The sequence below is a fragment of the Daktulosphaira vitifoliae genome, unplaced genomic scaffold (assembly GCF_025091365.1).
Source record: "Daktulosphaira vitifoliae isolate Bord-2020 unplaced genomic scaffold, ASM2509136v1 Scaffold_2, whole genome shotgun sequence".
NCBI classification, from domain to species: Eukaryota; Metazoa; Arthropoda; class Insecta; order Hemiptera; family Phylloxeridae; genus Daktulosphaira; species Daktulosphaira vitifoliae.
In genome coordinates this window covers 27,925,781-27,939,453 of record NW_026099573.1, presented here as the reverse complement: position 1 = coordinate 27,939,453, position 13,673 = coordinate 27,925,781, and the positions used below count along the sequence as shown (strand labels likewise).

The window sequence follows — 13,673 nt, the reverse complement described above, 5'->3', positions numbered from 1 at the left end:
GTCGCTATTTAGGGGTTGAGCCTAAATGCCCGTCGACAGTATTCTAAGGGACCAACGGGGGATAGCTGGCTAGGCTATATCTACCTTAGGTACAGAAGTTTCCTATTTAATTTATATTCCCTTAGAGGAACTACCAAGGGTCGCACTACAATATATATATATATAACACTTTAGGTTAACAACGATATAAATAAATATTTATTAAGCAATTGAAATATTAAATAGATAATACAACCTGCTGGACACCTAAAGATGATATAATCCAACAGGGAGCTGACGGCGACACACACACACACTATAATATACGGGGTAGCAAGTTAAGTTAATTATCAGACAAAGTAGTGATCGCGAAGATGGTAAATGATCAACTGTCGATAGGGATATCCTATTATGGCACATAGGCCGTGAATTGCAAAAGTGTTTATGTGTGCAGTCGGCCCTCCTGCTAGTATTGATGTATGTCACTGTGTTAATTATATATTTATGTCTATTAAACGGTACAATGATGTTATGGGAGACAGAGATATGGGCACATGCAAATATGATCGTATCATTTTAAAAAAAGTTTAAATTTTAAATACATAATTTTAAACGTTTAAAAATTAAATATTTATTAAACCCTTAATGAACATGGAAGATTTAAACGATTAAAAATTAAACTTTTAAACAATTTAAATTGAAACATTCATTAAAAATTAAAAAAATTTTAATTTTAAATTTGAACATTATTAATCATTTAAAAATAAACCTTTAATATTTAAAAATTAATTAAACATTTTAAATTTAAACGTTATTTCCCTGTGGATAGGGGATCAGAATAATTCCACGGCCCCTCTGCCAATCGTTAGAGGCGATTTTTATAGATATAAAGTAAAAATAAGTACTTGGAATGTTGGAACATTAACTGGTAGAAGTAGAGAATTAGTAGAAGTATTGAAGAGGAGAAAAGTTAACATTTTTTGTGTGCAGGAAACTAAGTGGAAAGGAAAGAAATCAGGGGTAATAGGTGAGGGTTATAAAATAATATACTCAGGTAAGTCTAGTACAAAGAATGGTGTAGGGATAATAATGGATAAGAAGATGAAAAGTAAAGTAGTAGAAGTAGCTAGGAAAAGTGACAGAATTATGGACGTAAAATTCGTAGAAAAAGTGTTAAATCTAATAAGTGCCTATGCACCACAAGTGGGATGTGATGAAATAGATAAGGAAAAGTTTTGGAGAGAGATGGATGAGATGATGCAAGTGGTACCTGGCAATGAGAATGTGGTGATAGGTGGGTTGGGTATATGTATAGACATATAAGTAATGAGAGGAGAGAATATGAAAGAGTACATAGAGGGTATGGTTATTGCGGGAAGAATTAGGCTGGAGAAAGAATAGTATTATAATATAAGAATAGTATAGAATATGGAGGAATAGTATAGTGGTGCCGATATTTAAAGGTAAAGAAAATATAAAGGAGTGTGGAAATTATAGAAGCATAAAGCTTATGAGTCATAGTATGAAAATTTGGGAAAAGGTAATAGATAAGAGAATAAGAAATGAGACATCGGTATCTAAAAACTAGTTTGGATTTATGCCTGGTAAGTCAACAATGGAGCCAGTATTTTGTGTGAGGCAACTTATTAATTTGAAGAAAGCGTATGACAGACTACCGAGAGATGTTTTAAAGTGGGCATTAATGAGAAAAGAAATCCCGAAACGGTACTATTAATATAATAGAAGATAAATATGATGGCACTTGTACCAGGGTAAATGCGTAGGAAAAGTATCAAAAGGTTTTCGGGTAAGAGTAGGAGTGCAACAAGGTTCTGCTTTCAGCCCTTACTTATTTTCTATAGTGATGGATGAAATTACTATAGAAATACAAGGAGAGGTGCCATAGTGCATGTTGTTTGCTGATGATATAGTGTTAATAGGAGAAAGCAGGGAGGAAATCAATAAAAGGCTAGAGGTGTGGAGAACAGCTCTTGAAGAAATGGTTTAAGAATAGGTAGAAGTAGGATAGAGTATATAGAGTACGAATTTGACAAAGGAGAACACGAGGTAGATGAAATGAGGAGGTCAGTGACAATAGGCGAGGACGTGATTGGAGAGGTAGAGAGTTTTAAGTATTTAGGGTCAGTTATACAAAAGAGTGGTGGTATAGACGAGGATAAAAGACACAGAATTAAGTGCGGGTGGTTGAAATGGAGAAAAGCGTGACTAGATATGATAGGATAAGGAACAAGCATATAAAAGGGAGTATAGGTGTAGCGTCAATCGTGGATAAGATGAGAGAAAATAGATGGTTTGGTCATGTTATGAGGAGAAAAGAATCGGAAGCTGTAAGAATAGTTATAGAAATGAATGTTGAAGGAAGAAGAGGTAGATGAAGACCAAAAAAGAGACGGAGAGATGTTATTGAATGCGATATGAGGACAGCTGATGTGAGCGTAGATGATGTGGGAGATTGTGTCAATTGGAAGTTTGGGATAAGAGTGGCCGACCCCAAATAGTTGGGATTAAAACGAGGAAGAAGAAAAACTTTAAACGTTTAAAAATGAAACATTTACAAATTAATCTTTTAATAAACATTTAAAATTTAACATTTAAAAATTAAAAAATTTATTTAACATTTAAAATTTATATTTTAAATATTTTAAACTATTAAATTTTAATGTTTATTAAAGGTTTAATTTTAAATGTTTAAATTATAAATACTTATTAAATGTTTATGAAGGGTTTATTTTTAAATGTTTAATTATTAAATGTTTCATTTTTAAACTTTTATATTTTAAATATTTATTTTTTAATTGTTTAATTTTTAAATGTTTAATTTCTAAACGTTTAATTAACGTTTAATTTTTAAATAATAAATTTTTAATTGTTCATTTCTTAAATGTTTAATTAACGTTTATATTTAAAATGTTTAATTTCTAAACGTTTGTAAGGTCTTGGCTGAAACTGAGGGCCTACTATTTACCTACTGTTCAGGGTAGCACTGGACAGTGATCTAGTAGCCGAGCCAAGCAAGATAGTACTTGTTGACAGAGCTACTAGGTTTTGATTTAAAAAAAAACAAACATTAATAATAAAAATGAAAAACATAGGCCATGTATAATAAAATAATATTTTTGTTTAATTATTTAAAATTTATATATAAGTGTATTCATTAAAAAGAAGAAAGGGAAGGGAGAAGAACATAAAGCAGGTGCTATATACACAAAATTATTAAGAGGTGTAGTAATACAAAAATACATATGCTAAAATATAACGGTGTATGGGGATTTTATTTGACCAAGGTTGGATGTTAGGGATTTGGTCAATTCAGGAGCAACGAGGTTCTATCGGGGTAGTAGAGTCCGAGGGTTTAGAAAAGTAAAGACAAGTAGATATAAAAAGATACAAATTAAGTTCCTCTCATAGAGGTATTAAAACGCTGAGGTATTCTTGTAGTGGCCGGGGTCTTGGCCTCCTATCTGACACCCAGTCGAAGCGTGATGTTAACTGGTATGTGCTTTAGTGGAAATACTGAGGCGTTCATGGAGTGGCGGAGGCCTCCTCTCAGACACCCAGTCGAAGTATATGACCAAGCACTAACTAGTTATTAATAATTAAATTAAATGATGTTTAAAAAATCTATTGCTTTACCATTCTTTACTCAGATTATTAATTCTAAATAATTGGGTTAATATAAATTTACTTACTTCTTTTATATATCTCACGTTCAGATTTATACTTTTCCTTATTAATAAATAAATAACGTATTGACGCAAAAATAATTGTATTTGAAATCGCTATAAAATATACCGACGACAACACGGGGTCGCGGCTAGTTTGTTCAAAATAAATCAAATAGAAGAATCCTGAATTCTTTATTGAATTCAGGCCTTCAAAAGAAGAGAGAATTCGAGCCGCTCGCTGGCACGCTCGCTCATTCACTAATGTGCAAGCAGAACTAAGCCTTTTTATATTATTTTTAATTACCCCTTCATGGGTTGTTGTCGTCAGCGCATTTAGTGATTCTCAATTTATTGTATTAAATTGAACATAACAGGATAGTTATTTTAAGATAAGATGTATAGTGTACAATAATCAATTTAACATATATAATAGCTATTGTACAAATGTGTATATGTTATGACAGATAAATTAATTATTTGTTTGTATACTAGTAATATAAAATACAGATTATACATTTTTCATTGATAAATGTAAGATGCGTAATGCAAAGCATTAGGCATATTACGACAGAGGGTTGAAAAAGGGGTTTCATATTGTACTTGATTTCTTGAGGAGTGCCGGCCCACCACCGGCCATAGTCCGCGCCTCACGCCATCGTGGACTTATCGACGTTTATTTTAATAAAAAATCCCAGCACAGGGGGGTCGCGGCACAGTGGTGACGTGGTATAGATGGATCAAGTATAATGATATCTGACAGTGATTAAAATCACTATCAAAAAAAAACGCTTCGATGCAAATCTTTAGATACTGTTTAATTTTAAAAAATTGGTGGACTATTCTAAAAGCTACATTATCTGCTAGTTCATTATTAATATCCTAATTAAGATAAAGTATGTAGAATGAAAAAGGGATTATTAAAAAATATTATTTCTCATAAAAAAATAATGTTGATCCATACACTTTTCAATATGTCATAGCATTATAAAGTTAAAAATGTAAAAAATAAAATCGAGAATTTTCACACAATAATTTGATTTGGTAGCCATTTTCACCGTGAAGATAAAATAAAGTCCGAAATTTTTTTTTCGCATAATAAAGTAAATTACATTAGCTTTAATTTAATATATATATAAAAGTGTCAGACTTTCCAGAACACTTTCAAAATTTAAGTTGAAAAAATAAATTTTTTGTGAAAAAGTGGTCATTTTAAATCCCCCCTGTAGGCAGGTAAATGGTCAGATATAAAAAAAATATATACCAAATGATAGATAAAGACATCATGCATCTATAAAAAAAAAATTATATTGATCCATAGATCTTTCAAAAAGTTATAGCATTATAAAGTTAAAAATATAAAAATGAATTTTTTTACAAAAATCGTATTTTTTTTATAAACTTTGATGTCTGTTTTCACCATGAAGATAAAATAAAGTCTATTTCTAATTAACTTTTGGCGTTTAAAAAGATTCTACAATGGATATATTCAGAATTTAATTAATTTTAATGATTATATATCTATAAAAAAAAATAAAAATAAGTTGTTAAAAAGATTTACTCGATTGAGCGTATTATAAAATTTGATTATAATTGTAAAAATTCATTGTTAAATTCAGGTGAAACTAAAAATCTTTTTTTTTTTAAATTTATGATTTATATAGCAACATGTTACAAAAAAATTTGGAATATTATAGACCGGTAGTAGCACACACAAATAGAGTTAAAAAATTAATAAATTATAGAGTAAAATTATTTACTTTTGTAGTTGAATACTTTTATCATATTAAAACTAATTCGATAATAAATACTTTATGAATATTAAAAATTAATGATTTTAATTGTTTGTATGGAAAAAGCTGGTTAAGCTACTTTTTATTTGAATAAGGAATATTTTTTCGATTTTTAAGAGTAATAACTTTAACTAAATACAAATTGTAATAATTTGACGTATCGTTGAAAAAAGTATGTCTAGTGAGGGTTGGAAAAATAAATCGTAGCCACAAAAAGAACCACATACACCCAAAGAAAAACCTCGATCTATATAATAAATTCATTGTTCAATTTGATAAATATATCATTACTATTGAAAATGATATATTTATGAATATAATGATTTTTTTCTTGTCTTGAACAATAATTATTCATAAGAATAATTATTTCATTCGTATTAATAAAACATTATCATAAACCCTTGATAAAATTTCTCTAACAAAATTAATTGAGGTTTTTCTTTGGGTGTAGTAAAATAATATTAACATAAATAAGATATTTCTTCTCACGAGGGGAGACTAAAGTGATGGGATCTTTAATATTTATTGAAGTTATTGAATCTAAATGAGATAAATATCAAATGATTTGAAAATTTTATTCTAACTCAAAAAAATATGCAAAATATTTATTGCTACAGTCGGATTTGAACCTCGTACCCTACGTGTGAAAAACACAAATGTTACCGATTCGGCAACTGTTCGTTGCTTTCGTCACTTAATAAAATTGTCTATTTAAGCTAACTCAAATTTAAAAATTACTTTTTGGACTTTAAAAAAATAAAAAAAATGTTAATAAGTTTAATTTCTTATGTCTAATGAATTTTATTCTATGTTAATTAAATTATAATAAGATATTTTAAAATAAAATAAAATACAAAACCCAAATTTTAATACAAAAATAGCATATTTTTGAATACAGTAGCCATTTGTGCATAGAAGATAGGTCGTCGGGATAAATTTTTTTTTTTTAATTTTATAGGACATGACATAAGCTTTAATTTGACATATGTTTAAAGGATGCAGTATTTCCGGAACATTTTCAAAAATTCAGATGAAAAAGTTAGTTTTTGTAAAAAAGTTTAAATTTTAAATCCCCCCTGTAAGCAGAATAAGTGTTAGATTTTCAAAAAAAATGTTATCAAATAGAAGGAAATTACCTAAGATTTCAATATAAAAAAATATTATTTTGATTTATTAATATTTGAAAAAGTTATTGCAGTTTTAAGTACAAAAAACATCCCGATGGAAGGGGATTTTTATCGCAAACATAACATTTTTTTTTTAATTTTGACAGCCATTTGCACATAGAAGATAAGGCGTCGGGACAAATTTTTTTTTTTCATTTTATACTATATGACATAATTTTAAATTTGTATTTTTTTTTGGATATTTCCCCCATTTGCAGGGAACCTGGGAAAATTTTTAAATTTTTAAGTAAATGTCTTCAACTAGATACAATTTGCGATCTTTTGACGTATTGTTAAAAGAAATCGGTCCAGCGAGAGCTGAGAAAAAGTAGTGACAGATACAAAAAAAAAAAAAAATAAACACATCATGGTAAAATTAATACCTTCTCAGCTTCGCATCGAAGCTAATAAGGCACTTCATGGAACTCGGTAATATAGTTGTGAAGAAGCGAGTTGTCATGGTATCTTATAGCAGCCGGTAATCATGACGCCGGGTGGTGTTGGTGTCAACTTTGAACTGGTTAATATTATAAATGTAGGGATGCACTGTGTGCGGTTAACTGTAACAACAAAGCGGGTACTGACCATTGGATCGGTTGACTGGTATATAAGTTAATTTTATAATTGGGGACTTACTTAATACTTGATGCACACACCATTAACTGATAAGATTCAACTAAAAAGAACTAGTCAAATTCTATATCATTACATGTTTAATTAACGTTTTATGTTAATGTTAATTTTTAAATGTTTAAATTTAAACTTTAATATTTTAAATGTTTAATAAAAATTTAATTTTTAAATATTTATTTGTTAAATGTTAAACTTTAAACACGTAATTTTTAAATGTTGAATAAACGTGTATATTGAAAATTGTTTATATTTTAAATTTTAAACGTTTATATATCTCAATGTGTATTTAAAGTTTAAACGTTTAAACGTTTAATTTTTAAATGTTTAAATTATAATATTTAATTTTTAAACTTTTAAATTATGTTTAATTTTTAAACATTATTTATCGCTAAACATTAACATAAAAATGTCGTAATATGCCTAATGCTTTGCATTACGCATCTTACATTTATCAATGAAAAATGTATAATCTGTATTTTATATTACTAGTATACAAACAAATAATTAATTTATCTGTCATAACATATACACATTTGTACAATAGCTATTATATATGTTAAATTGANTTTTGCGTTAACACTTTATTTATTTAAAAGAGATAGTATAAATATTTACGCAAACTTTGACGATCTTTGTACAAGCCAAATAAAAAAGTAAGTAAATTTATATTAACCCAATTATTTAGAATTAATAATCTGAGTAAAGAATGATAAAGCAATAGATCACATATTTATATTCAAACTTTATTAATTGTTGTTGACTAGTTCGTACCTTATACATAATCACATTACATGGTATTCGTGAGATGGCCACCGCCTCTTCGTTGCCTAAAAGAGTTTAAAACCTAATGTGATTTCTACTGTATATATAAACACTTCGACTGGGTATTCGTGAGATGGCCACCGCCTCTTCGTTGCCTCAGTGTATTATTTCAGGTACTTACCAGTTAGATCATTTGTAATATCTCTATAGAGAAACTTTAATAAATTCTTTTTATATCTACTTGTCTTTATTGTTCTAAACCCTCGGACTCTACAACCCCGATAGAACCTCGTTGCTCCTGAATTGACCAAATCCCTAACATCCAACCTTGGTCAAATAAAATTCCCCATACACCGTTATTGCTTATATTTTTTTTGTATTACTACAAAAAAATGCTTATAATTAATTATAACTTTGATTATAATATTATTATGCTTTTATTCTGTTCATCCAGATTATGGCCCTTCAAAAAGTTTAGACAAAATACAATCCAACCATGTGTTTTTAAAATGTGTAGGGTATATAATATATAAATAAATAAAGCAAATACCATTGTGTTTCATGCGTTCAAATTTTTGTATCACCAAAAAGTGTTCGACCGAAAATAAGATTTATAGGAAATACTTCTAAGTGCCAGTGACTAAAAATATAATTTATAACGGCGTAAATTAGTAATAAAGTTGTAATCAAGAGCATACTGGTTTTCTTTGAAAAAATTGCATTTTATAGTACACAAAAATCTCATCCACGGGACACACTGTTTTGGTGATATAAATATATTGAGTGTGTGTATTAGTTATTACATGTATCAAATTTTTTAAAATTAAACACTATCTAATTATTTGCATCGATGCGTTTTTTATGATAGTGATTTTAATCACTGTCAGATATCATTATACTTGATCCATCTATGCCACGACCCCCCTATGCTGGGTTTTTTTTATATCTCATCCTCGGGACACACTGTTTTGGTAATATAAATTTATTGAGTGTGTGTATTAGTTATTACATGTATTAAAATGTGTTCCTACAAATAATTGAATCATTATACAGCTATGTAAATAAAGATGGATTTAGCAAAATGTAGCATTCATTTAATAGATGATGTTGCGTTAATATATTGATAATACTATTTCATCAATAACTTTAGATCTTGTTGTATTGTATAAATTTTATTCTGTTAGTTGTGCATTTTTTATTCAAACATGGTATGAAAATTCAATATAAAATTCAATTTTGTAATTTAAAAAAAATCATTATACGTTTAAATTATTTTTTAGAATTCAAAATTTTTATCTATAACAATTTTACTATCTTTTTTTGTACTATCTGAAGGTATAACATTTAAAATAAATATTTTAAGTAATATCTTTTTTTTGTCAAATTAATATTATTTTAAATAAATAATGAAATTATATTACCATTTGATTTTTTAAATATCGAAAAAATATTTTATCGTAGTAGTTGAACTTTTTCGACATGACAATTATTTAATTTGTTTATTGTTTATTGAATGATTTAGAATTATCTTGTTTTGGTAAGTAAATTTTTAACTTCTAGTAAATTCACTTAACTCCCCATTGTTTTTTCCATTTTTATGTAGGCCTTTTTTATAAATGCAATTGTTATTTATAATAGAGAAACTACATATTTTTATTAAATTAACATACAATTCTTATAACATATTACAATTCATCATTTTACTGTACTTAATAGTTGTCTATATAACAGACAATAAAAAAAAATAGTAGTTCATATTGGTTGTACTTATAATCCAATAGCGTTCTATACCTACTTGAGTATTAAAATGCTTGTAACTCAATTAAGTACCGGTTAATAATGGCTATTTTATAATATTAATAATTATGTATATTTTTATTGACATTTTACCAAAGGAAAAAGAAAAGATAAACCTGGTAAGTTCTTATATGTTTAAATAAAAATAAAAATTTTGTAAAATCATTTACTTTATTGTTAAGTAAAACATTTATGATTCATGCTTATTTAGTATTATTAAATAGTAGGCTGGTATGTGTTATTTTTTCTTACGTCACTGTACATTGTAATGTAAACAGCGTTGCATCGTTATTATTGTCTTATATTATATTTGTAGTCCATTTTAATTTTAATGAATTAAATTGTTATAATACTTAAACATTTTTAACCTTATTACAATTTATGTTATTTTATAACATACGAATGTATAAATTACAATATTAAACTGATCTCTAAAATTTAGTATTTATAACCTATATATTATTTTATCAATCTTTGTGTTTTTAGAATGCCCCATTTGTCATTTTCCATTAAAAACTACTACTACAGTTAATTGTTGCTCCAGTAAGTTTTGTAAAAAATGTCTTGATGGATGGATAAAAGTAAATAAGAAAGGAAAATGTCCCGTTTGCCATAATCATATAGATGGTATGTTTTGTTATATTAAAATTTCCTCTTAGTATAAAAAAAGCTACTTTTTGTAGTTTTTGTTTATGACATTAAATAAATTAAATCTATGTTTAAATCATCGATTAAGTGAAACGTACTAATAGAAGATTATACAAGATACTAATAATATATTATTCATTTATTATTATATTAATATTAACAATATTTTGTATAGGTTTTTATCGTAAGTATAAAATTTTTCAATAATTCAATTTTTAAGTTTATATAGTTTTTATTATAAAATTGTTTTTAAATTTTGACACGGCCCCTCGTCGCTTCGTCATACACGATGTCCCGCGACCTTATGACACCTTTATCAGCCGTCGCCCTATTTTAAGAGTATTTGACTGACCAACACCGCGTGCCATACGCCGCGGTGCAAAGTCCAGCAAGTGCCACATGGCCGACGACCACCCGCCGCAAAAGATCCGTTAAGTCTTCTTCCCGTCGTCAAAGTGACAACGTCGAGGATGTACACCACCGGCTTCGGACGTGGCGCATGACCGGACTCGACGAACCGATCCGCACTCGACTTCAACGCTGCTAACTTTTAGACGGCCGAGGATAATGCCGGACACCGAGTCGCCAACACTAGTAAAAGTGCCACAATATTATGCGAAGTATATTATTAACTGCGTTCGTCTTTTCGGGTTGTTTTTTTTTCAATAATCTGTAGTTACTTATTTATAAACGGCCCACGAGTCTCTACTACCCTCAACACGATGTAAGTCGTGTCAATTTTAAATGTATTTATATAAAATTGTGAATTTATAATAATTACACTATATTTTATCCTTTTAGTATGTTTTGCTTGTGGAAATAAAATACCCGAACAAGAAGATATATATGAAAGATTATCTTGTCAAAAGAAATTCTGTTCTAAATGTTATGAATGGAATATAAATAGCAGACTTTGCAAAGGATGTAACAAAACAGGTTTTATAGATATACAGTTATATTTATTAAAAATTTCAATGAAAATGTGTTACAAATATATTTTTCATTGAAATTTATTTTAGCTTCAATGCGAACATAAGATGTTATCAATTTTACTATGAAATTATTTTTTTGCATCTGTCACATTATATAAGCATCTACCGAACCGGTTTTATTCAACTATAAGTCATAATAGTCTAATTACACCATAGAAGTTGAACACATTATTTTCCAAAATTTAAAAAAAAAAATCTTAATTTATTTTATTATTAAAAATATCTTAAAAAAATTAAAATAGTTTAAAATCACTGAATAATACAGTCTGTTTTATTAAGTATACTCAATGACTACTTGGATAACTATTCGCCGAGTTAGGTTTCGTCTTATTAGTTTTTTAGGTTAGGCGAATCCGGGGCCCCGAGCTTCCTACTGGTAGAGAGTTCCTGGCGGATGATTCTAGTAGGAATATGACATTGGGAATGTAGTGCACCCACAGCCCTACATACTGGAAGTACAATGATCATCCAATAAACCAATATGGAATATGAGATACTAAAAAGGATTCAAATGGGCAACAAATGTTATTACGACTTGGAAAACTTATTTAAGTCAAGAACACTCACAAAAAAACGAAAAATCCAGCTGTACATCAAGCTGATAAGATCTATAGTACTATATGAGGCGCAATGTTGGACTATAAGAAAAAGTGATAAGTCTAAACTCAAAGATTTCGAAAGGAAAATATTAAGAAGAATATATGAACCCTGTATTGATCCACAAACAGGGGAATGAGGTAAAAGACACAATGATGAACTAAGTGACCTGTACAACAGGCCAGATATAATAAATAAGATAAAAAGAAAAATATTGGAATGGGCAGGTCACTTGTGGAGGAAACCTAAAGCTGATTTTACAAGGCAATCAAAAGGGAAAAAGAAAGGAACGATGTAGCAGACTTCTATCCGGATTGGAATATATTAGCGCAAAATTGTATTGAATGGGGGTCTAAAAGGCTGTAAACACAAAAAAAAAAAAAATTCTTATCTTTTATTGCTATTAGCCCATGCAATAATAATAATAATTATGAATTAACCTATGGTTAGTAATTTAAATTTAAACGATGTAATAAAATATAGCATTAATAAATAGTATGAATATTGTTCGGTGCGTCAACCACATAAATGACAAATATAGCGTTGAACAAAAACGTGAATGAAGAAGAATATGATAATATTCTTACCCAACCCAAATCTGGAGTATCGTTTACTTATAAAAATAAGTACTAAATAAGATGCAATACAACAGAGTCTGTACGACTACAATAGATAGGACTTATACTTTAAGGATCTAACTACAAAGACTAAAGCAATGAAAAGCTCAAAAATCAACTATTCTACTAAGCAAGAAAATTTCAACCACAAACAACGATAAGATTTTAGTTCAATACAGCACTTCCATATGTTGATCCAAAATATGAAATATAGAACCTAAAATGATGAAAAAATCAACTGAAATTTAATAAATAAAATACAACGTCGATTTTTATTAATTTATTGATTCTTCCATAATACGACTGAAAAAACGCTAAATCAAGAAACTGTGAACTGGAAGACAAAATCAAAATTCAGCAAAAAATTACCATGAACATAATTGAGACGAAAAATTAACCCAACCCAACGAAAAACACCGTAATAACACCTAACCTAATTAACCTTATACAAATTTTTCAATGGCAGAAGATATACTGAGATATTGAATGGCGGATAGGGCGGAAGTATTGCCAACTCACCAATACTTGCCCGCCAAACAGCTCTAAATTTAATTTTGCACTTGGAGCACATATAGATAATAATGTAATTCAAGAAAAAAAAAAATTGTAAAAAAATAAATTTAAATAAAATATACAGAACGAATAAACTTTTAAATAACCGATTTTTTTTAGGGTACTTGAAGGTGCTTCCTAAAATAGTTTCATCCTCTGTTTGCATTGAGCGTTTATATGACGAACATTTTAATCACTTTCACATTTCAATCAACATAGTTTTAAATATGTTTAATCTTTACTATATTATTAATTGTACTCTTTTTTTTTAGGTTATTTATATCAAACGATCTCTCAAAATAAATTCGAAAATCCTAGAAAGACAAATGAATAATATAAATAAAAAATAAAATTTTTCAACATTTTTAGAAGTCAAAAATTAGTCAAATAATATGTAAAATAAACTTTTAATTTCATTATTAAACTTTTTGCAAATAATAATAGCTTTGTTAAA

At 28.2% G+C, this 13,673-nt stretch overlaps 1 protein-coding gene across 1 annotated transcript; it reads left to right on the top strand.

The window, feature by feature from the left end:
• The first annotated feature begins 9,122 nt into the window (after positions 1–9,122).
• On the top strand, positions 9,123–13,673 carry LOC126898731 (E3 ubiquitin-protein ligase RNF138-like). Its single transcript, XM_050673040.1, has 7 exons — positions 9,123–9,224; positions 9,297–9,351; positions 9,539–9,553; positions 9,912–9,932; positions 10,300–10,440; positions 11,263–11,397; positions 13,492–13,673. Exons 1-7 carry the CDS (start codon positions 9,222–9,224, stop codon positions 13,551–13,553), a joined length of 432 nt encoding a protein of 143 aa, XP_050528997.1. The 5' UTR covers positions 9,123–9,221; the 3' UTR covers positions 13,554–13,673.

Excerpts from the sequence above, each read along its gene's own strand:
- LOC126898731 (XM_050673040.1), top strand. Across the intron at positions 9,933-10,299 it reads AAAAAGAAAAGATAAACCTG|AATGCCCCATTTGTCATTTT; the intron begins GTAAGTTCTTAT and ends TTGTGTTTTTAG. Across the intron at positions 10,441-11,262 it reads TTGCCATAATCATATAGATG|TATGTTTTGCTTGTGGAAAT; the intron begins GTATGTTTTGTT and ends TTATCCTTTTAG.